Source organism: Bombina bombina, chromosome 2, assembly GCF_027579735.1.
Source record: "Bombina bombina isolate aBomBom1 chromosome 2, aBomBom1.pri, whole genome shotgun sequence".
Taxonomy (NCBI): domain Eukaryota; kingdom Metazoa; phylum Chordata; class Amphibia; order Anura; family Bombinatoridae; genus Bombina; species Bombina bombina.
In genome coordinates, this window is record NC_069500.1 from 33,289,786 (window position 1) to 33,317,102 (window position 27,317).

The 27,317-nt window shown below is 39.2% G+C and overlaps 1 protein-coding gene across 4 annotated transcripts in view; it reads left to right on the forward strand.

Annotated features, from left to right (window-relative positions):
* Positions 1-27,317, forward strand: part of LOC128648386 (von Willebrand factor A domain-containing protein 5A) — a 201,716-nt gene that overhangs the window by 136,046 nt on the left and 38,353 nt on the right. For all 4 annotated transcript variants that reach the window (XM_053700994.1, XM_053700993.1, XM_053700995.1 and 1 more), the window contains exons 14-16: positions 3,299-3,507; positions 3,723-3,872; positions 22,340-22,381. In XM_053700994.1, the coding sequence (XP_053556969.1) occupies positions 3,299-3,507; positions 3,723-3,872; positions 22,340-22,381 (401 nt within the window). The remainder of the gene's footprint in view (positions 1-3,298; positions 3,508-3,722; positions 3,873-22,339; positions 22,382-27,317) is intronic.

A 27,317-nucleotide genomic window follows, 5' to 3' on the forward strand; every position in this document is an offset into this window, starting at 1 on the left:
TAATGTAAAATAGTCGGTAATGGTCCTCTCCCAGCTATGTAAGGAAAAGATTAAGATATCTATTCAACTAAGGATAGGGCTAGGGAGGAGGTAGCTCTGTAGTTTTATGGGGTAGGGGGATGCAGCGGGCAAGAGCCGCTCAAGTTAGAGTAGGGGGGGATGAAGGGGGGGTGGAGGACGGAGCCAATAATTATATCAAGTTTATAGGCAAAAGCTGCTTAGGGTATTATAGTTAATATGTTTAGTTAAGGGACTATCAATAAGAGAAGTAAAGGTAGTTCTTAAGAAGGTTATGTGGAAGGGGGGGATATTAGTATGTATGAGATATAAGGGACTTCTGAGTGAGCTCCTCTCCTGGGGAGATGTCAACTATGTGGGAAAAAGGGGAAGGGATATGACCCGCAGGCAACCAGTGCCGGCGGGAAAGGGAGGAGAGGGGCTCAGTTGTAACAGAAAGTGAGCGGTGTAGGTAATGTCTATCGTAGATATATTTTCTAACAGGCAAGACATACTATAATGTATCTATAACAACAACACCAACACCTATAACCTCGCAGCTAGCAACTCCCAGAATTGCCACCACTAGGCTTAGGGATAGTTAGCATATGTAACACTAACATTTTGCAGTAACAATAGTAGTTTGTAGGACTATAAGCCAATATGCCCTAGCATGATAAAATTATGTATCAGAGTTCACTATCGTATTAGGAAATAGAGTGGTTTAGAAACATATTAAGTGTATGTTGATAGTGGGGCTTTACAAGTGAAGCACCCACTGCAATATAATCGTGAAATAAACAGGGAGTCTAAGTGCTGGAGTGAGTCTGGGCTAGCTGCAGAAGCCTGCAGGGCTGTATTCAGAGCTTAACTGTTATTGTATGGAGGCTTAAACCTAATCTAACCCCAATAGAGCCAGGCAAAATGTGACACGAAAATCTGTATGTAAACTGCAAAGGTGATATGTTGTATGGGGCAACTTAAAAAGCAGTTACAATTGAATGACCTGTTCTGTCATGTAGTCTAAATGTTTTGCTGCCAATGGCTGTATTTTATTGCTTGTTATGGGTACAACTCACAGCTGAAGAGTACCACGTGGATATTAAGATCAGTATACCTAGGGGTAAAATAGAGATCTATTAAGCAAAACAGGCAATTACTACCGAGCCATAAAATAACATAGGAGCAGGGGTAAAAGTAGATGATGGTACCTTAATACTATTAGTGCTAATGTCTCAGTACTGACTCTAATACAGGCAGAGAAACCTAAATAAAGGTCTAGGGTGACAAGTGGGTTAAGAGGTGTCAAATCAAAAAAATAAGACAGAGACATATATACACCCTGTACACGAGGTTGTTTAGCAAACATACCCAGGAACAAGCCTAGGAACTTCCTAGCTAAACACACATATATAAGTAATAACTGAACCTTGTGTAGAGGTGCATATTAGACTAGACAGCCACACTCATATACACTTTAGCTAACATATAGTATGATAACAATACCCCTAAAATCTAACTTCAAAGTGAGCTCTTAAACATCATTAAACAATATAACAGCAAACCATTAGACAGTGAGTAAACTGTGAATAGCTAATAACATAGTGGTCATTATTATGGACTTAAGGCACTGCGGGCTGAAGAGGATTATGGCTAGTAAAAGTATAGTACAGTGGTGATTAACTTCATCAAGCTCAGACATATAGAAAAAAAAAAAAACTCTATCGGACAAACTGTCGTCATTAACATGCTGACCAGAAAGTTAGTGGTCCTAATGCAGAGATCTGTATGAAGAAACAGTAAGAAATATAGTATTAAACAAACAACCTGCTATAACAAATAAGACATTCACGTGTTATCCAACCATTCTAAGAGCAATGGGTGTCTAATTATGGTATACAGCAATAGAGTAGTGCAGACACGTCTTAGGTTGTTCTTTAGCTAATTAAGGCTTACAAATAGTTATAATTGACTAGATAAGAGAACTACTGTAAACCAATATAAAGGAAAACAATTACTAGCTCAGGTAAGCAACTTTTAGAGGCTAACAGCTCTCAACAGTGTGGGATATCTTCGCAGCTATCAGGCTCTGCCCTCATTATCAGTCCAAGTGACTGTTCCTGCTGAAGACATGGCAGATTTGTTGCATAGCTATGTAAGTCTCAGCCTATTCCGGACCTGCGTGGGACAGAAATATCCACTGCACTTGCGGTGTGGGCTAGATCAAAATCTAGTTGTGGGATATGAACTCCAATGTGTCCTACAATCTGGAGGCTCTGGGTGCGCATCTGGAGAATCAGGTTAGTGAAATTCTCTGACGAAGATCTCACCGGACAGGCTGAGGTGCATATGAGAGATTCAGGGTTGATATGCAGAGGCAACGTTGACCTCAGATCTGTCTTCCATGCTCCCTCTATGAGCGTAACCGTGTTAGACAGCAGCCGTAAATCTTTGCCAATCTCCGGTATACCCGTGACATAGCTAATAGCGGTGGTAGTCCCCATAGCAGCAAAAGCCAGTTCAGAGCAAAGGATCCATCTCTCTGTATGAGAATGCTGAGTACTTACTGATGGTAAGAGGCTGACAGGTTGCGGTGCTCTGCTCCTTGAACTAAAGTGTCCACAGTGATCTCCTGCATCGCTTAGAGTCAGAAGTGTGTTAGGACTCGGGGATAGTTGCAGGCTTAGGCAGGGAGGTGTAACGTGTAGCGGGCGCTGCGCAGCCTTGATCTGTGGGATACCTTCTGATCCCGTTATGGCAACAGCAATGTGGGGCGTTTCAGCTCTATTTGTATGGATCAGGCAGCCTTTTGTATCTTCAGATAGGGTGCAGATCAAGTCCCATCCAGGCTGTCTGTCTAGCAGTTGTTTAGAACAAGGATGTATGAACAGGAGATCTTCCGTCTGTCCCGCCACATGTGTGACATGATCGGGTATGTAAGAGACGCCATCTTGGCTGCGCAGCTCAGTAATGATGGACCGCAAGCTGCTAAAGTGACAATCAGCTTTATCAAGTAAGCCCGCCAGTAGATAGGAAAGGTGTGTGGAGAAGTCCTCCATTCTGAGAGCATAAGATGATGAAGATCTAAGTTCCTAGAGTTCTATAAGTTAAGGTTTTATTGATCAAATTTCAGGAGCTCTGCTATAGCACGTCTTCCCCCGTTGACAGTTGGCTCCGCCCCCAAATTGCACAAAACTTTTAATGGGGTTGATCTTGATTTGTAAACCTTGTGCTAACAACATGATGGTGTGAAATTTATTTTAAAACAAATCACTTTCCTGTTGGCATTTTCCCCACACAGACCCACAATTCACCGTCTGGCAGCGAAGGCTCTGATCTCTGAGCTGGAGTACGGGACAGATGCAGACTCAGAGGAAGTAAAGAAGAGGATCCTGGAAGCCAGCCTCCAGTCTGGGGTGGTCTCCTCTCTCACAGCCTATGTGGCTGTCAATAAAGACAGCAAGAAGCCCGTAGAGGGTCCCCCCATGAGGGTCGATATCCCTGCTCCAGGTACTAGGAAGGTGATCGCTGGGTGTGATGAGATGTATCTGTATTTAGTCTGGGCACTACACAATCCACTTAACTGGTCTATAATATGCTGAATATTATCATTGTCACCAGTGGGGGCTGCATGATTGCTGGAGCTGCAGCCCCCACTGGTGACAATAAAGGATACGTTATCATATCTTTAAGAGTGGGACCTTATATACATTTTATCATTTCAGGATTATTTCAGAATTCTGCTCGTTTCTTTGCTGCTCCTGGTCTCCGTCTGGGAGGAGGAATGCGACCAATGGCAATGGCTTGCAGTGCTCCAATGCCAAGGATGATGAAGATGAAGAAAAAAAAGATGTGTAATTCTGGAGAACCAGTTGGTAAGTTTAGCTCTCTCTTTATAACATTCTGTAAATCAGTTTTCCTTTAGAGATCTCTCAAACAGAAGACGTTCAGTAGAGTCCATTAACTTATCCACTGCAGATTTATGTAGTAAATATCCCCCCTGAGTGTCAGTCTACAAGAGGAGCATTTACTGAGTGCTGAGTAAGTGACCAGAATACCCTGGGATAACCTAAGTAAAGTATAGCTGCAGGAAGGTGTTTGTTTTGTATTGTTTATATACTGTGCAACGTCCATATACAGTATAATACATCATTGTTTATATACAACGTCCATATACAGTATAATACATCATTGTTTATATACAACGTTCATATACAGTATATCATTGTTTATATACAACGTTCATATACAGTATAATACATCATTGTTTATATACAACGTTAGTATACAGTATACATCATTGTTTGTATACAACGTTCATATACAGTATAATATATCATTGTTTGTATACAACGTTCATATACAGTATAATATATCATTGTTTATATACAACGTTCATATACAGTATAATACATCATTGTTTGTATACAACGTTCATATACAGTATAATACATCATTGTTTGTATACAACGTTCATATACAGTATAATACATCATTGTTTGTATGCAACATTCATATACAGTATAATATATCATTGTTTATATACAACGTTCATATACAGTATAATACATCATTGTTTATATACAACGTTCATATACAGTATACATCATTGTTTGAATACAACATTCATATACAGTATAATATATCATTGTTTATATACAACATTCATATAAAGTATAATACATCATTGTTTATATACAACGTTCATATACAGTATAATATATCATTGTTTATATACAACGTTCATATACAGTATAATACATCATTATTTATATACAACGTTCATATACAGTATAATACATCATTGTTTGTATACAACGGTCATATACAGTATAATATATCATTGTTTATATACAACGTTCATATACAGTATAATACATCATTGTTTGTATACAACGTTCATGTACAGTATAATACATCATTGTTTGTATACAACGTTCATATACAGTATAATATATCATTGATTATATACAACATTCATGTACAGTATAATATATCATTGTTTGTATACAACGTTCATATACAGTATAATACATCATTGTTTATATACAACGTTCATATACAGTATAATATATCATTGTTTATATACAACGTTCATATACGGTATAATATATCATTCTTTATATACAACATTCATATACAGTATAATATATCATTGTATACAACGTTCATATACAGTATAATACATCATTGTTTATATACAACGTTCATATACAGTATAATACATCATTGTTTATATACAACGTTCATATACAGTATAATACATCATTGTTTGTATACAACGATCATATACAGTATAATACATCATTGTTTGTATACAACGTTCATATACAGTATAATACATCATTGTTTATATACAATGTTCATATACAGTATACATCATTGTTTGTATACAACGTTCATATACAGTATAATACATCATTGTTTATATACAATGTTCATATACAGTATAATACATCATTGTTTATATACAATGTTCATATACAGTATAATACATCATTGTTTATATACAATGTTCATATACAGTATAATACATCATTGTTTGTATACAACGTTCATATACAGTATAATACATCATTGTTTGTATACAACGTTAATATACAGTATAATACATCATTGTTTATATACAACGTTCATATACAGTATAATACATCATTAAAAAACAAACAAAATAAATTGGTAAAGCTCACCTACCAATAAGAAGTAGCTAAGAGTGCAACCTAGATAGAAGTATAATATATAAGTAGTAAAGCGGAAGTGGAGTTCACCAATACGTGAAATTTAAAAGTCTAGGATATAAGCACCTAATAGACAATATTTAAATAAAACAATGACAATCAAGTATGATAAGTGCAAAATATACTTTATGTAAATAGAGATAAATATACAATATAAGTCTAGACTTTGTTTTTTTGTTGTCATTGTTTTATTTAAATATTGTCTATTAGGTGCTTATATCCTAGACTTTTGGATTTCACGTATTGGTGAACTCCACTTCCTCTTTACTACTTATATATTATAATACATCATTGTTTGTATACAACGCTCATATACAGTATAATACATCATTGTTTGTATACAACGCTCATATACAGTATAATACATCATTGTTTGTATACAACGCTCATATACAGCATAATACATCATTGTTTATATACAATGTTCATATACAGTATTATGCATCATTGTTTATATACAACGTTCATATACAGTATTATATTTGTATACAACATTCATATACAGTATAATACATCATTGTTTATATACAACGTTCATATACAGTATACATCATTGTTTGTATACAACGTTCATATACAGTATAATATATAATTGTTTATATACAATATTCATATACAGTATAATACATCATTGTTTTTATACAACGTTCATATACAGTATAATACATCATTGTTTATATACAACGTTCATATACAGTATAATACATCATTATTTATATACAACGTTCATGAAAACTTGCATCAGCCAATAGGATTTTTTCTACCTTAATTCCGATTGGCTGATAGAATTCAATCAGCCAATCGGAATCTAAGGAACGCCATCTTGGATGACGTCACTTAAAGGTACCTTCATTCAGTAAGAAGACTCCGGATGAAGAGGATGCTCCACGTTGGATGTCTTGAAGATGGAGCCACTCCGCGTCGGATGGATGAAAATAGAAGATGACGTCTGGATGAAGACTTCTGCCCGTCTGGAGGACCACTTCGCCCCAGATTGGATGAAGACTTCTTCCGGCTTCGTTGAGGACTTCGGCCCGGTTGGATGAAGACTTCTGCCGCTTCCTTGAGGATGGATGTCGGGTCTTCAGAACAGTAAGTCGATCTTCAGGGGGTTAATGTTAGGTTTTTTTAAGGGTGTATTGGGTGGGTTTTATTTTTAGGTTAGGGTTTGGGCCTGCAAAAGAGCTAACTGCTCCTTTAAGGGCAATGCCCATCCAAATGCCCTTTTCAGGGCAATGGGGAGCTAAGGGTTTTTTAGATAGTATTTTATTTGGGGGGTTGGTTGTGTGGGTGGTGGGTTTTACTGTTGGGGGGGTTGTTTGTATTTTTTTTTACAGGTAAAAGAGCGGATTACTTTGGGGCAATGCCCCGCAAAAGGCCCTTTTAAGGGCTATTGGTAGTATAGTTTAGGCTAGAGTATTTGTTTTATTTTGGGGGAGCATTTTTTTATTTTGATAGGGCTATTAGATTAGGTGTAATTAGTTTAAATATCTGTAATTTGTTTATTATTTTCTGTAATTTAGTGGGGGGGGTTGTACTTTAGCTAATTTAATTTAATTTAGGTAATTGTATTTAATTTAGTTAATTTATTTATTTAATTATAGTGTAGTGTTAGGTGTTATTGTAACTTAGGTTAGATTTTATTTTACTTTTGTATTTATTTTAGCTAGGTAGTTATTAAATAGTTAATAGCTATTTAATAACTATTCTACCTAGTTAAAATAAATACAAACTTGCCTGTAAAATAAAAAAAAAAACCTAAGCTAGATACAATGTAACTATTAGTTATATTGTAGCTAATTTAGGGTTTATTTTATAGGTAAGTATTTACTTTTAAATAGGAATTATTTAGATAATGATATTAATATTTATTTAAATTTATTGTAATTATATTTAAGTTAGGGGGTGTTAGGATTAGGGTTAGACTTAGGTTTAGGGGTTAATACATTTAGTATAGTGGCGGCGACGTTGAGGGTGGCAGATTAGGGGTTAATAAGTGTAGGTAGGTGGCGGTGATGTTAGGGGCGGCAGACTAGGGGTTAATAATATTTAAATAGTGTTTGTGAGGCAGGAGTGCGGCGGTTTAGGGGTTAATATGTTTATTATAGTGTCGGCGATGTCGGGGGCGGCAGATTAGGGGTTAATAAGTGTAGGTAGGGGGCAGCGACATTGGGGGCAGCAGATTAGGGGTTAATAAATATAATGTAGGTGTCGGTGATGTTGGGGGCAGCAGATTAGGGGTTCATAAATATAATGTAGATGGCGGCAGTGTCCGGAGCGGCAGATTAGGGATTAATAATTTTATTTTAGTGTTTGCGATGTGGGAGGGCCTCGGTTTAGTGGTTAATAGGTAGCTTAAGGGTGTTAGTGTACTTTTTAGCACTTTAGTTATGAGTTTTATGCTACGGCGTTGTAGTGTAAAACTCATAACTACTGACTTTAAAATGTGGTAGGAATCTTGACGGGGTAGGGTGTACCGCTCACTTTTTGGCCTCCCAGGACAGACTCGTAATACCGGTACTATGGAAGTCCCATAGAAAAAAGACTTTACGAAGTTTACGTAAGTCGTTTTGCAGTAAGGCCAAAAAAGTGTGCGGTGACCCTAAACCTTCAAGACTCGTAATAACAGCGGTCGTAAAAAAAGCAGCGTTAGGACCTGTTAACGTTGCTTTTTTAGCTTACCGCAAAACTCGTAATCTAGCTGCAAGTTTGCTAACCTAACATGAAAATAAATATTTCACATCCTAATGTTCTTCATGTGGAAGAATATGTTCTATTTATTCATAAATCAATGTTTCTATATATAGCTGAGGGTTTTTTGGTCAAATATATATGTAGATGATTATATATAGGTATTGATAGATAGAAATATATAGATATATATAGATATATATACACACACTGATTAAATTGATTTTGAAAAGTCCCTTGGAGTGCGCTTGTCCTGCATTTCTATATATATAATGTGACAGGGTCAGTGATCATATATATGTTAGCAAGAGAATGGAACTCTCTGTTTATCCAGAATGAAAACAGGTGCTCTCAGCTGGTGCAATTAGCTAGCTAGCAAACGGCTGCTCTGAGAGTAAAGTTTTGTCTCTCTCTTCCTCCTGTGAGTAGCAAATCTACTTTAAAACTATTGTTCTTTTCTATAAAGCAGTTGTTTACTGGGGATTTAGAGGCTCCAGTAAAATAGTTAGGAATTCTTAAGTTTAGTTAGTTCCTGAGTTAGGAGTAGGTGTTTGTTTTGATTTGTGAATCGAAAGCTCTTTATGTGAAACCTGCTGTGTAACAAAGAAATAGTTTGTTTTGAATCAAATTAACTTTTCCTTCTTGCTAAAGCCAAAAGCTCAGCCACCTTGTCACAATATATATATCTATATATCTATATCTATCTATCTATCTATCTATATATAGTGGTCCCAGACAACTTTGAAATTTGACTTTTTCCTATATTGAAATGGACAGTCAAGTCCAAAATAAACTTTCATGATTCAGATAGGACATGTTATTTTAAACAACTTTCCAATTTACTTTTATCACCAATTCACCAATTTTTGTTTGTTCTCTTGGTATTCTTAGTTGAAAGCTAAACCTAGGTAGGCTCATATGCAAATTTCTTAGACCTTAAAGGCCGCCTCATATGTGAATGCATTTTGACAGTTTTTCAACAATAGAGGGCGTTAGTTCATGTGTGTCATATAGATAACATTGAGCTCATGCACGTGAAGTTACCTAGGAGTAAGCCCTGATTGGCTAAAATGCAAGTCTGTCAAAATAACTGAAATAAGGGGGCAGTTTGCAGAGGTTTAGATACAAGGTACTCACAGAGGTGAAAAGTGTATTATTATAACTGTGTTGGTTATGCAAAACTGGGGAATCTATACTATAATTGCATTTGTAATATCCGTCGCCATCGGCAGTTGCGCACGCATCCTCAATGGAATGTTGGCTGCGCGTGCAGCCAAAATAATTTACCTGGATGCAGCGAAGGCAAACGGAGCATTACAAGAAAAAAAAAACCACTGCCAGCACGAAGTATAACAAAAAAAAACCCGAACTTCCCACACAAAGTATGAACACCTACACCGCAAACCCACACATCGCAAAATAATAAAGTAATTAACCCCTTAATCCCTTAACCGTCAACCAACCACATTGCAATAAACCTAATTACCCTATTAACCCGTAAACCGCAAAACCCCCACATCTCAATAAACCTAATTACCCTATTAATCCGTAAACCGCAAAACCCCCACATCGCAATAAACCTAATTACTGTATTAACCCCTAAACCGCAAACCCCCCACATCAAAATAAACCTAATTACCCTATTAACCCCTGGAAGAAGAAAGAAGAGGTCGCCGCTTCGAAGAAGACTTCACTGCCTGGAACAGGACCTTCTCCGCTGGACTTCAGGAACGGTGAGTACCAACCTGGGGGTTAGACAGGTATTTTTTAAGGTTTTTTTTTTTGGGGAGGGGGGGTTTATTTAGATTAGGGATGGGCAGTAAAAGAGCTAAATGCCCTTTTAAGGGCAATGCCCAAACAAATGCCATTTTCAGGGCAATGGGTAGTTTAGGTTTTTGAGTGTTAGGTTCTTTTATTTTGGGGGGTTTAGTGGGTGGGGGTTTTACTGTTAGGGGGACTTAGACTTTTTTCTGTAAAAGAGCTGTTTATCTTTGGGCAATGCCCTGCAAAAAGTCATTTTAAGGGCTACTGGCAGTTTATTCCTAGATTAGGGGGTGTTTTTATTTTGGGGGGGGCTTTTTTATTTTCATTTGTAAATTGGTCATTTGTTTTTTTATTTTCTGTAATATTAGATTTTTTTATGTTCTGTAATTTAGGTTAATTTAAACTTAGGTTTAATTTTTAAGAGTTAGACTTAGGTTTTTTTTTTTTAAATATATATATATTTTTTTTAGATTAGGGATGGGCAGCAAAAGAGCTGAATGCCCTTTTAAGGGCAATACCTATACAAATGCCCTTTTCAGGGCAATGGATAGTTTAGGTTTTTTAGTGTTAGGTTTATTTATTTTGGGGGGTGGTGGGTTTTACTGTTAGGGGGACTTAGAATTTTTGGTAACTGCAAAAGAGCTGTTTAACTTAGGGCAATGCCCTACAAAAAGCCCTTTTAAGGGCTATTGGTAGTTTTGCATTAGATTAGGGGTGGTTTTATTTTGGGGGGCTTTTTTATTTTCATAGGGATTAGGATTTTTTTTTTATAATTTGTTTATATTTTTCTGTAGTTCAATTGTTTTTATAATTTAACAACACATAGACTGAGAGGGGGGAGAGAGCAAAAGAGAGGGGGAGAGAGAGCAAAAGAGAGGGAGGGGGAGAGAGAGCAAAAGAGAGGGAGGGGGAGAGAGAGCAAAAGAGAGGGGGGGGGGAGAGAGAACAAAAGAGAGGGGGGGGAGAGAGAACAAAAGAGAGGGGGGAGAGAGAGCAAAAGGGGTGGTGAAAGAATCCATCTGGATGGATTTTTTCACCACCCTGCTTTTTCGGAATCCACCTGGATGCAGCATAAGCTTCATCCAGGTGGATTCCAAAAATGGCAGGGTGATGAAAGGATCCACCTGGATGCAGCAATAAACTTATTTACCATATTAACCCCTAAACCACAAAAACCCCACATCGCAATAAACCTAATTACCCTAATAACCCCTTAAACCGCCAAAATCCACAATGCAAATAACTAATTAAATTACTAAGGCCCCTAACCTAACACCCCCTAAATTAACACAAATTAACTAAACTAAAAAAATACTAAAGTTACAAAAAACAAAAGTTAAGATTACAAAAATAAAAAAGACTAACATTACAGAAAATAAAAAAACAAATTACCAAAGTTTACAAAATGAAACCTAATCCCTATGAAAATAAAAAAGCCCCCCCAAATAAAAACACCCGCTAATCTAAGAATAAACTGCCAGTAGCCCTGAAAAGGGCTTTTTGCAGGGCATTGCCCCAAGATAAATAGCTCTTTTACAGAAAAAAAAGTCTTAAGTCCCCCTAACAGTAAACCCCTCTATCAATCAAACCCCCCAAAATAAAAGAACCTAACACTAAAAAACCTAAACTACCCATTGCCCTGAAAAGGGCATTTGTTTGGGCATTGCCCTTAAAAGGGCATTTAGCACTTATACTGTCCATCCCTAATCTAAATAATACAAACCCCCTCAAAAAAACACTTTAAAAAACCCTAAATCTAACCCCCAGGTTGGTACTCACTGTTCCTGAAGTCCGGCGGAGAAGGTCCTGTTCCAGGGGGTGAAGTCTTCTTCTGAGCGGCGACCTCTTCTTTCTTCTTCCAAGAACATCCGGCACGGAGCAGAGCTGAAGACCGATGACCGCGGAGCTGAAGACCGGCGATCCTGGAATAGTGATTTCAAGGTACGCAATTAAAGATGGTGTCCCTTGAATTCCTATTGGCTGATTTGATTCTTCATATTCAAATCAGCCAATAGGATGAGAGCTACTGAAATCCTATTGGCTGATTTAATCAGCCAATAGGATTTCAGTAGCTCTCATCCTATTGGCTGATTTGAATTTGAAGAATCAAATCAGCCCATAGGAATTCAAGGGACGCCATCTTTAATAGCATACCTTGAATTCACTATTCAGTGTACATTGGCGATCATACAAAGAGGATCCTCTACGCTCCATGGCTCCGCGATTGCCGGTCATCAGTTCCAGGGTCGCTGGTCTTCAGTTCCAGGATAGCCGGTCTTCAGTTCCAGGGTCGCCGGTCTTCAGCTCCACGATCATCGGTCTTCAGCTCCGCCCTCTGCTCCGCGCCGGATTGTTCCTGAAAGAAGAAAGAAGAGGTCGCCGCTTGGAAGAAGACTTCACCGTCTGGAACAGGACCTTTTCCGCCGGACTTCAGGAACGGTGAGTACCAACCTTGGGTTTAGACTTAGTTTTTTTTTAAGGGTTTTTTGGGGGGTTTGTTTAATTTAGATTAGGGATGGGCAGTAAAAGAGCTAAATGCCCTTTTAAGGGCAATGCCCAAACAAATGCCATTTTCAGGGCAATGGGTAGTTTAGGTTTTTTAGTGTTAGGTTCTTTTATTTTGGGGGGTTTGGTGGATGGGGGGTTTACTGTTAAAGAGAGGGGGTAGAGAGCAAAAGAGAGGGGGGAAAGAGAACAAAAGAGGGGGGGGGAGAGAGAGTAAAAGGGGTGATGAAAGTATCCACCTGGATGGATTCTTTCACCACCCTGCCATTTTCGGAATCCACCTGGATGCAGCATAAGCAGCATCCAGGTGGATTCCGAAAATGGCAGGGTGGTTCTGTCATCACAATAGACTTACCTTCCGAAAATGGCAGGGTGGTTCGGTGGTTCCGTCACCACAATAGACTGCCCTCTGGGCAGGCTTTCCCACTAGTAGGTAATAATGGGATTATCTATCTACAACAAAAATTCTGGTGTTGTCTGTTCCTTTAACATTGAGTGCACTAGTAACTTTTCTTTCCTATGGCATAGAGAGTCCACAAAACATTCTAATTACTAGTGGGATATTCACTCCTGGCCAGCAGGAGGCGGCAAAGAGCACCCCAGCAAAGCTGTTAAGTATCACTTCCCTTACCCATAACTCCCAGTCATTCTCTTTGACTTGATCACGGGAGGATGGCGAACATGGTGTCTGAAGATTTTAATCCTTTTAATGGTTACTTTTCCCTGCAAGCAAGGATTGGGGCAATGCTGTGTCCATGGCAATCTATTTATTTTATTTAAGAGTAATGGTGGCTATTAGCAGTTAGAAGACGGCAAGGTAGTCTTTGCTTAAGCTTCTAACATTATTGCTACCACTATTACAGAAAGCCACAGTTGGTTACTCTGTTTTTTTCCTTTTTTATAGGTCCCTGGTAGATATGGTGAAGTAGCCACACCTCAGAAAATAGCTTCTGCCTGACAGTGTAGGATCCGCAGGTAAGTGCTTTCCTTTCTAGGTTTGAAGGTACCGACACTATAGGAGTTAAATCCTCGTGGAAAGTGTTTAGATCTGTTTTAGGGGCACTGTTTTTATGTAAAAAGAGGCATAATTTTTTATTGGGGGCTCAGAGATGGGAAAGTGTTTGACAAGTGTTTATTTTACTTCTTACTTGTTGCAATCACTTTTCAGCTCATCTTATCGGCCCAATCACTTTTGCTGTTGGTTTTCGCGCCGTTTTTGTTTGGTGCAATTGTTTTCGGCTCCTCTTTTCAGATATGAGTTTGCCGCGACAAGGTGGAGGCTGCATTTTCTTCTTTCTACAGTGGCAAGTGTATTTGGGCTGTTCCGGTAACAAGGAGGTGTTTTTTCCTTCTGAATGTGTCCGGTTTTTGTGCTAGTGGGATAGCAACTTCTGGAGGGGTAAGACCTCAGCAGTGCTGTGGGATTTATGTTTTATTGCTTCATAAAATTAAACTTATTTTAGCATTTAAATTTTTTTGTTAATTGTGAACTGATACCCAATTATGGACACTAATGCTGAAGTTGATTCATTTGAAAAATGCTTATTGTGTTTGGAGGCTAAGATAATTCCTCCTGTACAGTTTTTCTCTTCATGTTTAAATAAAACTTGAAAGTTTATAGATAAGATGTCTCTCCCTGAGCCTCCTGTCTCTCAGGATTGTGTTATCCTAGCTACGCCTCAGCTTTCCCCTCAAGCTTCACATGCTCTACCTCCTGGGGGTGTATTTTTACCTGGGGATTTCGCTGCACAGATTACTTCTGCTGTTTCTGCAGCTTTATCAGCTTTTCCAAAGGTTTCTGTTAAACGAAAGAGGAAATCTAAACATATTGATGTTAGTAAGGCTGACTCCGCTAAAGCTGCGTTAGTCAGTTTGTCTCAATTATCTGATGAGGATAATTCTTCAGTGGCTTCTGAGGGGGAATTGTCAGATTCTGATACTATAGTGACAAATTCTGCAGATTCAGAGGAGATTAATTTCAGATTTAATTTAGAACACCTTCCAGTTCTTTTGAAGGAGGTTCTTGCTACTTTGGAAGAATCTGAATCTGTTGCGGAAAATCCAAAGAGGTCTAGTAAGCTTAATAGGGTATACGATGTTCCCTCATCTGTGAAATATTTCCAGTTCCAGACCGTATGGCAGATATTACAACTCAGGAATGCGATAAGCCAGGGATTCCTTTTTACCCATCCCCTGTTTTTAAAAAGATGTTTCCTGTTGCTGACTCTATTCGTGACTCGTGGCACACAGTGCCCAAGGTAGAGGGAGCGATCTCTACTCTGGCTAAGAGAATTACTATTCCTATTGAAGATAGTTGTTCTTTCAATCATCCCATGGATAGGAAGCTTAAGGCTTTTTGAAGAAGATGTACATTCATCAGGGATTACAGTGGCAACCTGTTGCTAGTATTGCTACTGTTGTGGGGGCAGCATTTTAATGGTTCAATATTTATCTAATCTTATCCTAGAAAAGACTACTATAGAAGAGATCCAATACAGGATCAAGGCTCTCAAGCTAGCCAATATCTTTATTTGTGATGCCAACATGCAAGTTCTAAGGTTGGGTGCTAAGATTTATGTTTTTTCTGTTTTAGCTTGCAGAGTTTTCTGGTTAAAATCTTGGTCTGCAGATGTTACATCCAAATCCAAGCTTTTATCTCTGCCTTATAAGGGTAAAACCTTGGTTTGGAACAGGTCTGGCAGAAATTATTTCTGACATTACAGGTGGAAAGGGTTATTTCCTACCTAAGGGTCGCCAGAATTCTAATTTTCGTTCCATTCGTAACTTTAAGGGACAGAAGTCTTCCTCTTCCAAGTCAGATCAATCCAAGTCTTCTTGGAGGTCCAGTCAGCCTTGGAATAGGGGTAAGCAAGCTAACAAGCCTTCTGTTGATTCTAAATCAACATGAAGGGGCCACCGCCAATCCTGTAGTGGATCAAGTGGGGGGGGGGGCAAGCTTTCTTTTTTTCAGCAGGCATGGATACTCAATGTTTCAGATCCTTGGACCATATATATAGTATCCCACGGTTACAGAATAGGAATCAAATCTTGTCTTCCCAGGGGCAGGTTCCACCTGTTAAGGTTATCTGCGAATCAGAGAGAGGCCTTCTTAAACTAGGTAAAGGATCTATCATACCTGGGAGTGTTGGTTCTAGTTCCTCTAGAGGAGCAGGGTCTAGGATTCTATTCAAATCTATTTGTAGTTCCCAAGAAGGTGGAAACTTTTTGTCCCATTCTGGACTTAAAGTGTCTTAATCAATTCCTTAGGGTTCTGTCCTTCAAGATGGAGACCATCCGTTCTATTCTTCCTTTGGTCCAAAAGGGTTCCTATCCACAGAGATCATTATCAGTATCTAAGGTTTGCCTTCCTGGACAAACATTTCCAGTTTGTTTCCTTCCTTTTGCCTTGCTACAAAGGTTCTCGGGGCTCTTCTGGCAGTGGTGAGGTCCCAGGGTATTGCTGTGGCACCTTATCTAGACGACATTCTAGTTCAAACATCATCCTTTTATCTAGCAAGATCTCATACTGAGATGTTGTTTATTCTATGTTACCACGGGTGGAAAGTGAATCTAAGAAAGAGTTCCCTAGTTCCAGATACAAGGGTTTGTTTCTTGGGAACAATCATAAATTTCCTGTCCATGAAGATTTTTCTGATGGTCGTCAGAAAATTCAAGCTTCATGTTTCTTGCCTGTCTCTCCAGCCTGTTACTCATCCATCTGTGGCTCAATGCATAGAGGTTATTGGACTGATAATTGCCTCCATGGACATTATTCCTTTTGTTCGCTTCCATCTGAGACCTCTGCAGCTATGCATGCTCAGTCAATGGAACGGGGACCACTCAGATCTCTCGCAGAAGATACATTTGGATTCCCCAACAAGAGTCTCACTCTCATGGTGGGTTTCACAGGACTATCTGTCTCGGGGAACATGCTTCCTGGGGCCTTCCTGGGTGATTGGAACCACGGACTCCAGCCTGTTAGGCTGGGGAGCAATTTGGAGTTTAATGACACAGTGTCTGTGGACTCCAGAGGAGTCATCTCTTCCAATAAACATCTTGGAGTTGAGAGCTATTTTCTATGCTTTAATAGCTTGGCCTCAACTAGCTTTGGTCTGATTTATCAGATTTCAGTTGGACAACATCACCTCGGTATCCTACATCAATCACCAGGGAGGAACTCAGAGTCTCACGATTGCCATCTCTCTGCTATCCACTTACCAGGAGTGGACAACTGGGAGGCAGATTTTCTAAGCAGGCAGACTCTTCATCCCGGAGAGCGGGCTCTCCATCCAGAGGTTTTCACAATGATAACTCTCAGGTGGGGGTTCCTCGTCAAAACGCCAAGCTTCCAAAGTATGGTTCAAGGTCAAGAGATCCTTAAGCAATTCTGGTAGATGCTCTAGTGGTACCTTGGAGCTTCAACCTAGCATACCTGTTTCCTCCGCTTGCGTTGCTTCCACAAGTAATTGCTCACATCAAACAGGAGAGAGCTTCTGTTATCCTTGCAGGATCTGGTTCACGGATCTGGTTACGATGTCATCTTTTCCGTCAGGGAGGTTACCTTTCAGGAAGGACCTTCTACTTTAGGGTCTCTTTCTTCATCCAAATCTGGTTTCTCTGAAGCTGACGTCTATGTTTGGCTTGACGTGGCTTCTCTGAGAAAGTCATAAATACAGTACTATGCTTCAGGCTCGTAAACCGGTTACTCGCAGAATTTACCATAGGTGTAAATAAAGTAAGGGTTCCTCGAAATTTGGCTTTTCTTCAGGAAGGCCTGGAGATGGGTTTGTAAGTCTGTACTTTGAAGGGTCAGATTTCTGCTCTGTCTTTTCTTCTGTATAAACGTCTGGCAGATCTGCCAGATGTTAAGTCTTTGTTCAGGCCTTGGTCAGAATCAGGCCTGTGTTTAAATCTGTTGCACCACCTTGGAGTCTTAACCTTGTTCTTAGAGTTTTGCAGCAGGCTCCTTTTAGCCGATGCATTCTGTTAGTATTGAATATCTATCTTGGAAGGTTTTGTTTCTTCTTGCTATTTCTTCTACTCGCATAGCTTCCGATCTTTTGGCTCTGCAGTGTGATTCCCCTTACCTTATTTTTCATGCTGATAAGGCTGTCCTTCGTACTAAGCTAGGGTTTCTCCCTTAGATAGTGTCGGATCGCAATATTAATCAGAAAATGGTTGTTTCTTCTTCCCAGAAGGAACGTCTTTTGCTTAGCTTGTGTGATGTGAGTGCTCTTAAATTTTACCTTCAAGCAATTTAAGATTTTCGGCAGGCTTCTGCCCTGTTTGTTGTTTTCTCTGGTAAGCGTAGGGGTCAGAAGGCCACTTCTACCTCTCTTTCTTTCTGGTTGAGAAGTGTTATCCAGTTAGTTTATGAGACAGCTGGACAGCAACCTCCTGAGAGAATTACGGCTCATTCCATTAGAGCTGTTTCATCTTCATGGGCTTTAAAAAATAAAGCTGCTGTGGAGCAAATCTGTAAAGTGGCCACTTGGTCCTTTTTACATACTTTTTCCAAATGCTACAAATTTGAGGTGAGGCTTCTTTTGGGAGAAAGGTTCTTCAAGCGGTGGTGCCTTCAGTTTAGGTCCACCTGTCTTGTTTTACCTCCCTATTCATTCTCAGGTAGATTACGAGTTGTGTGTTCGTCTTAATGCTTAAAAAAAATGGTCATTCAAGCAAGCTCTCATTCTATTGGCTGATTCGAATCAGCCAATAGAATGAGAGCTGCTTAAATGCTATTGGCTGATTTGAACACCCAATAGGATTTTAGCAGCCCTAATTCCTATTGGCTGATTAAAAATTTTCAGCCAATAGGAATGCAATGGTGCCCCCAGTATAAAAGGTAAAGGGGTGCCTTGCATTTCAATGCTCAGTGTGCGGCAGACGATCGCATGAAGAGGACCTCAATGTCGGATCGATGTACCCGCCTTGGACCTCTGCCCTGGACCTCCTCCTTGGACCTTCGCCAGGACCTCCGCATCCACGCCGCTCCGCCTCCGCAGGGATGAAGAAGATGCCGTTCCCACGATGGATGAAGATGGAGCCGTCTGGATGAAGATGGAGCCGCCGGGATGAAGATCGTTCAAGTTAGACTTCAACAACTGTGAGTACCTAAAGAGGGGTTAGTGTTAGGTTTTCTGGGGTGTTTGTTTTTTTTTTTAGATGAGGGTGGGCACACTTAAAAGAGCTGAATGCCCTTTTCAGGGCAATGCCCATACAAATGTCCTTTTCAGGGCAATGGGTAGATTAGGTTTTTTTAGATAGTTTTTTTTATTTTGTGGGTTTGGGGAGGTGGGGGTTTGTAATGTTTGTGGGTCTTTGTATTTATTTCAGAAAAAGAGCTGCTATCTTTAGGGCAATGTCCTACAAAAGGCCCTTTTAAGGGCTATTGGTAGTTTTTTCTTGATTAAGTTTCTTTTATTTTGGGGTGTATATTTTTTTTAAATGGGTACTAGAATAGGAATAATTTTTATTATTTTGGATAATTTGTTTGTTTTTTTTGTATAAAGTTTTTTTTTCTTTTTCATTTTGGGGTGGGTTTTTATTTTTAGATTAGGGTTTGGGCATTTCATAAAAGAGCTGAGAATGCCTTTTAAAGGCAGGAAAAAGAGCTGAGTGCCCTTTTAAGGGCAATGCCCATACAAATGCCATTTTAAGGGCAATGCCCATACAAATGCCCTTTTAAGGGTAATGCCCATACAAATGCCCTTTTCAGGTCAATGGGTAGATTAGGTTTAACAACTTTATTTTTTTTGTAAGTGTTTCGGGGGCGTGGGGGTTTACATACTGTTAGGGGGTTTGGTTTTCTTTTGTAGGAAAAGAGCTGTTATCTTTAGGGCAATGCCCTACAAAAGGCCCCTTTAAGGGCCCTTGGTAGTTTATTATAGATTAGGGTTTTTTTTATTTTGGGGTGGTTTTTTATTTTTTTTAAAGGGTATTAGAATAGGAATCATTTTTATTATTTTGGATCATTTTCGTTATTTTTTGTAATGGTAGGTTTATTTATTTTTTGTAATTTTAGTGTTTTTTTATTTTTTGTAATGTTAGGTTTTATTTCACAGGTAAGTTTGTATTAGTAAATAGTTAATAACGATTTACTAACTAGTCTACCTAGTTAAAATAAATACAAACTTACCTGTGAAATAAAAATAAAACCTAAGCTAGCTACAATATAACTATTGGTTATATTGTAGCTAGCTTAAGTTTTATTTTACAGGTACGTTTGTATTTAGTTTTACATACGTATTATTTAGTTAATAATTGTAACTTTAATTTAGCTCTATTTAAATTATGTTAAAGTTAGGTGGTTACGTTAGGTTTAGGGTTAGGGGTTAATAGTTTAATTTAGGTTGTTGTGATGTGGGGGGCTGGCGGTTTAGGGGTTAATAGGTTTATTTAGTGGTAGTGATGTGGGAGGCCAGAGGTTTAGGGGTTAATAGCTTTTTTTAGTGGCGGCAATGTCGGGGAGCGGCGGAATAGGGGTTAATAGATTTATTATAGTGTGGGCGATGTTGGGGTGCAAGTGAATAGGGGTTAATAACTTTAGTATAGTGGCGGCGATATCAGGAGCGGCAGATTAGGGGTTAATAACATTATGTAGGTGTCGGCGATGTCGGGGGCGGCAGATTAGGAGTGTTTAGACGTGGAGTTTATGTTAGGGTGCTAGGTTTAACATAACTTTTTTTCCCCCATAGACATCAATGGGGCTGCGTTACGGAGCTTTTCATTCCATGATGTCTATGGGGAAAGCATGCGCGAGCATGTCAAAACAGCGCTTGTATTTTGTGTGGTATGGAGCTGAACGCAACCATATCGCACGCACAAGGCTTCTGTTTCAAAACTTGTAATGGCTGCACTGTAGAGGGTTAAATAACGCAACTTTTGTTGCGTTTGTTAAATTCCCTATAGCGCGCATAACTCGTAATCTACCTGCATGTGTCTTCTAGCTTGGTTATTGGTTCCCACTAGTAATTAGAATGTTTTGTGGACTCTCTATGCCATAGGAAAGAAAACAAAATTTATGCTTACCTGATAAATGTATTTATTTCCGGGCATAGAGAGTCCACAACCTGCCCTTGTTTAAATTCAGACGACAGTTTTTTTGTACAAACCTCAGGCACCTCTATATTCTTGTGTTACTTATTTTTCCCTTCCCTTCGGGCGAATGACTGGGGGTTATGGGTAAGGGAAGTGATACTTAACAGTGGACTCTCTATGCCCGGAAATAAATAAATTTATCAGGTAAGCATACATTTAGTTTTTCCCTCTGGGCTAGTAGCTTTTAACCCTTGACTAATAGTGATATTTTCCCACCCCTTTATGTATGTGTGTGTGTGTTTATATGTGTATATCTGTATTTACAGACATATATTGCGTTGCCCTTTGCAGTTAAGTACATGAAAACATGTAAAATCCTATTTATGCAATATTCATATTTAATAAAGTGTTATACTTGGTATTTACTGTAAATATTTCACATTTTAATGTTCTGCACATAGCTGAATAAGTTCTATGCATTTTTAAATAGATATTCCAATATACAGTATACAGTATTTGTTTATATCTATACCTATATATAATTTATGTATAATAAAAATACCAATATATATGTAGAAATAAGCATTTATGAATAAATACAACATATTCTGTTATGTGAAGACTATATTCATATTTTCATGTTGGGTTAGTGTACATGTGTTTTTTCCCACTTTTTTTGCTCCATTGACTTGTAGGGGAAATTTTTTTTATTGCGCACGCGATATTCTAAGTTCAACTTTTTACGTTGGTCGGATTAGAGTGCGAGTGAAAACAGTTTCCTTTCAACTTGTAATTTTAGCGCTACCGAACGTGTGCAAAAAGCTTACTTCTACCACAGTTAACTCTCGAGCGGGAGCGTTTAATAACGATCCACTTGTAAACTGGCCCTTAATAGTTAGAAATATATGCCTTACAATATTATAACATAAATGTACAGTATATACATTGCTTTTGAATGAGCTTTGATTCTAGACAATACTATATGATCAATAGCTAATCACAGTCACAAAAACAGCGGCTTGCTGAGATATTTGGTGCCAGTGATAAACTCGAGACTCTGCTCATGTCTCTGTCACAGTGCAGCAATGGATAGTCCACAGCACCTTTATATAGAAAGGGACAGTAAAGTCCAAATTAAACTTCCATGATACAGATAGGGCATGCAATTTTAAACAACTTTTTAATTTACTATTATCATCAATTTGCTTTGTTCTTTTGGTATTCTTAGTTGAAAGCTAAACCTTCTTATCTGAATGCATTTTACAGTTTTTCAAAGCTAGAGGGCATTAGTTCATGTGTGCCATATAGATAACATTGTGTAAGAGTCATCACTAATTGCCTTAAATGCAAGTCTGCTGAGGCTTAAATATAAGGTAATCATAGAGATTAAAAGTATATTAATATAACTGGGGAACGGTAAATAAAGGAATTATCTATCTTTTTAAACAATAACATTTTTGGTGTTTACTGTCCCTTTAAGTGACATATGAAATATCTAAGACATTACATTATCTGTTTATATCTTCCTTTCCTTTTTAATAAATGACTTATGTTTTTGTTTTTTTACATGAAACGCTACAGTAACACTTTTGTTTGTTGTTTAGTATACTCAAGTGACATCCAAGATCGGTCCATTGAGGAACAAGGTTAGTTCAAACAATGAAATTAGAAAGTCATAACATTCATGTTTGTATTTATTTTAACTAGGTAGACTAGTTTTTTATTTTGAATAATTTTGTTGTTATTTTTCATAGTTTTGTGTTTGTTATTTATTTCATGTAATTGGCAAGAGTCCATGAGCTAGTGACGTATGGGATATGAAATCCTACCAGGAGGTGCAAAGTTTCCCAAACCTCAAAATGCCTATAAATACACCCTTCACCACACCCACAATTCAGTTTTACAAACTTTGCCTCCTTTGGAGGTAGTGAAGTAAGTTTGTGCTTGATTTTTTTTGTTTTCTTCTATGATAAGCATTTCTAAGCATTCTGAAGCCCAATTCCTCTCAGAGTACAATGTTTGTCAGAGGGATGTAAAGAGAGTATCGCCTACTGATTTTTTTATGGTTTCCCTCGCGGGTTCTCTGTTATCAGTCGTAAGGATTCATCTCCTACCTTCCTTTTCAGATCGACTATATAATCTTATACCATTACCTCTGCTGGTTTGGCTATCTGCTATATGTGGATGGGTGTCTCGGTAAGTATGTATCATTATTTGTTGTCGCGAATGTGCATCTATGATGACGCGAGTTCGTCATTTCCTGCATCTTAGTTGACGCCAGGTTGTTTGGCGCTAAGTTGTGTGTGTTATGACTTCCTTTTGCGTCGTGCGTCATACTTGGTGCCAATAAATTAAGTTTTATTTTACCCCACTTTCTATATGTTCCTTGCCTTCTTTATGCTCAGAGGGCTATGCTATTTGCTTTTTTGTCAATTTTAGCATTTGCATTTTTTTCCCATTCCTGAAACTGCTATATGTGGAAATAAGATATTTTTGTTTAAATGTTTTTTTCTTTTACATTTTACAAGATGTCTCAATCAGATCCTGTCTCAGAAGCTGCTGTAGGAACCATGCTGCCTGAACACAGTTCTACCAAAGCTAAGTGTATCTGTTGTAAACTAGTGGAGATTATATCTCCAGCTGTAGTATGTAACAGTTGCCATGATAAGCTTTTGCATGCAGAAAAAGTTTCTATTAGTGCTAGTACAGTATCTGTTGTTCCCTCAACATCTAATGTACATGATATCCCTGTTGATATGAAAAATGATATTGCTGATGCGATACAGAAGGCTATGGCTGCTATTCCACCTTCAAATAAACGTAAAAGGTCTTTTAAAACTTCTCATAATACTGATGAAGTTTGTAATGACCGACAACATACTGATATATCCACCTCTGATGAGGATCTCTATGATTCGGCAGATCCTACTTCAGACATTGACACTGATAAATCAACTTATCTTTAAGAAGTGTTGATCACTTTGGATATTGAGGAGTCTGGTCCTCTTGATATTAAATCCAGTAAATGGTTAAATTCTGTCTATAAACCTCCTGTGATTACTCCTGAGGTTTTTCCTGTTTCGGATGCTATTTCTGATGTGATTGCTAAGGAATGGTCTAAGCCTGGTACTTCTTTTGTTCCTTCTTCAAGGTTTAAAAAGTTGTATCCTTTGCCAGTGGCTAAGTGAGAGTTTTGGGAGAAAGTCCCTAAGGTTGATGGGGCTATTTCTACTCTTGCTAAACGTACTACTATTCCTATGGAAGATAGTACCTCTTTTAAGAATCCTTTAGATAGGAAAATTGAATCTTATCTAAGGAAAGCTTATTTACATTCTGGCTATATTTTCAGACCTGCCATTTCTATGGCTGATGTTGCGACTGCATCAAATTTTGGTTGGATAGCTTAGCACAACGGGGAAAAGATTCTGATTTGCATAGCATTGTTCGTTTGCTTCAACATGCTAATCATTTTATCTGTGATGCTATTTTTGATATCATCAAGATTGATGTTAAATCTATGTCTCTGGCTATTTTAGCTAGAAGAGCTTTATGGCTCAAATCATGGAATGCTGACATGGTATCTAAATCTAGGTTACTATTTCTTTTATTCCAGGGTAATAATTTGTTTGGTTCCCAGATGGAATCTATTATTTCCACTATTACTGGGGGGAAGGGAGTTTTTTGCCCCAAGATAAAAAGTCTGAGGGTAAATCTAAAGCTTCTAATTGGTTTTGTTCCTTTCATCAAAATAGAGAACAGAAAACCACTCCTTCCCCTAAGGACTCTGGCTCCAATTGGAAGCCATCTTCGAGTTGGAATAAATCCAAGCCTTATAAGAAACCAAAGCCAGCCCCCAAAACTGCATGAAGGTGTGGCTCTCAATCCAGTTCTACTGGTGGGGGGCAGATTGAAATTATTTCATGACGTTTGGGCAGGTTCCGTTCAGAATCATTGGATTCAGAATATTGTCTCTTAAGGGTATCGAATAGGTTTTGGAATAAGACCTCCTGTGAAAAGGTTTTTTCTCTCTCACGTTCCAACAAATCCTGTGAAAGCTCAGGCTTTTCTGAACTGTGTTTCAGATCTGGAGCTTTCAGGGGTAATTGTACCAGTTCCACTTCTGGAACAGGGTTTGGGTTTTTATATAAATCTATTCATTGTCCAGAGGAAGGAAAATTTATTCAGACCAGTTCTGGATCTGAAATTTTTGAATCGCTTTGTAAGGGTCCCAACTTTCAAGATGGTGACTATAAGGACTATTCTGCCTTTGTTCAGCAGGGTCATTATATGTCCACAATAGACTTAAAGGATGCATATATTCACATTCCGATTCATCCAGACCACTATCGTTTCTGATATTCTCTTTTCTAGACAAGCATTACCAATTTGTCGCTCTTCCATTTGGCCTAGTGACAGCGCCAAGAATCTTTTGCAAGGTTCTAGGTGCCCTTCTATCTATAATCAGAGAGCAGGGTATTGCGGTGTTTCCTTATTTGGACGATATCTTGGTACTTGCTCAATCTTTTCATTTGGAAGAATCTCACACAAATCAACGTGTGTTGGAGGATCAAATTTTGATGTATTTGCTTCTTCAGAAGCAGTCTCTCACACTGCACCGCTCTAGCCATTGCTAGGGGTGCGGCATCTCCTTCTCTGCTCGTTGTCAGGGACAGTGTCTGCTCTGGATGCGTACGGCACTGACGTCATTGCCGCACGCTCCAGATGCCAGCCGGACCTCTGAGGCGCGACTCTGCGCCTATTTAAATCTGGGAGGAATGATCTGTCACTGCCCAAGTATAGGTGTTACTCTGTGTGCTCCTGGGTGTGACAGATTGTTCCATATAGCTAATTCCATTGTTGCTGAACCTGTCTGTTTACTGACTACTCTACCTGCCTTAACTCTTAATCTGCTGGACTGATCTTTGTTGCTTAACCTTCCTGTTTGCTGACTACTCGCCATGTTTAACTCCTGAATTGCTGGATTGATTTACTGCTGCTGAACTCTGCCTGTCTGACTACTCTGCCTGTTTAACCCCTGAATTGCTGGACTGATTTACTGCTGCTGATCCCTGCCTGTCTGACTACTCTGCTCATTAACCCCTGTTGTTCTGGATTGCCTCTTTGTTGCCAAACCCTGCCTGCCTGACCATTCTAGTGGTGTGTCCTTGGAATGCTTTACTGTTGCCGAACCCTGCCTGCCTGACCATTCTAGTGGTGTGTCCTTGGACTGCTCTGCCGTTGCTGCTGGGGACTGTCCTGCCTATGGTGAGTGCCGCTCTCCTCATCTTACTAACTTTCTCTTCTCTGGGATATTCCCTATCATTCCGGCTCAATGCCGGGATAACAAGACTACTGGCCGAGTTTGGTCTGATAGAGGAGTATCCCACGAGCATTACATTATACTTGGGCCATGCAGCCAGATGAGGTGGCACAAGCTGTTTATCTCCAGGGGCAAATGTTGGAAACCCATACCACACAGTTGCAGAATATGGATTCCAAGCTAGAGGCTATTACCGCTCAACTCTCCTTACTAGTTGCAGCAAGGGGTGCCGCTCCTGTTGCTACACCACCAGCGTTGTGGCTTCTTCCTCCACTTCTAGAAGCATACCCCGGATACCCGTGCCTGACAAGTATGACGGTACTACTGACTGTAGGGGCTTTCTAAACCAATGCACGCTGCACTTCCGCAATGATCCTCACCTTCCAGTCTCATCAGTCAAGGGTCACCTTTGTCATTTCCTTGCTAAAGGACAAAGCTCTAGCCTGGGTCTCTCCCCTTCTGGAACAGAATGCTACACTCCTACATGATGCTGATGAGTTCATTTCTGCTTTCTCTTCTGTATTTGGGACTTCTGTCCCTACCTCTGCTGCGGAATATTCACTCCTGGATCTCCGGCAAGGCAGTAAAACTGTGGCATCGTGTTCCGCACCTTGGCACTAGAAACCACTTGGGATGGCAGTGCTCTCAAGGCAGCCTTTAGGAGGGGTCTCCATGAACGCATCAAAGATGAACTCACTTGTCGTGATATTCCTTCTTCTTTGGACGATTTTATAGCGCTTTGTATCAATCTGGACTCTCGCTTTCAGGAAAGGCAAGCCGAGAGAGAGAGAACTAGGAGGGTCCTTCCCTCCTGACCTCCTGTTCGCCCGGTTTCGGCAGCAACCGCTATCCCTTCAGCTACTCCAGTTACCTCAGTAGACCTTGAAGGACTGAGAAGAAGGAGACTGAGACTATGTTTTTATTGTGGATCTAACACCCACCAACTGAAGAACTTTGACATTTGGCCGGGAAAAGCCAATGCTTAGGGGATAATGCTGGGGTACCTCTAAGCATGATCTCAACAAAACCCACTCACTCCTCTTGAATCCTGGTACCTGTTACCCTTACCTTCCTTCAGAATACTATCCACTCAAGCCTTCATTGATTATGGGGCAGCTGGAAACTTCCTGGATCACTGTTTTATGATTCAAGCTGGTTTGCCTCTTCTGCAGAAAAGACATTGTCTCAAAATAACCACCCTGGATGGCACCCCCCTTGGTTCAGGCATGATCCATTTTGAGTCAGCACCCCTTACCCTGACT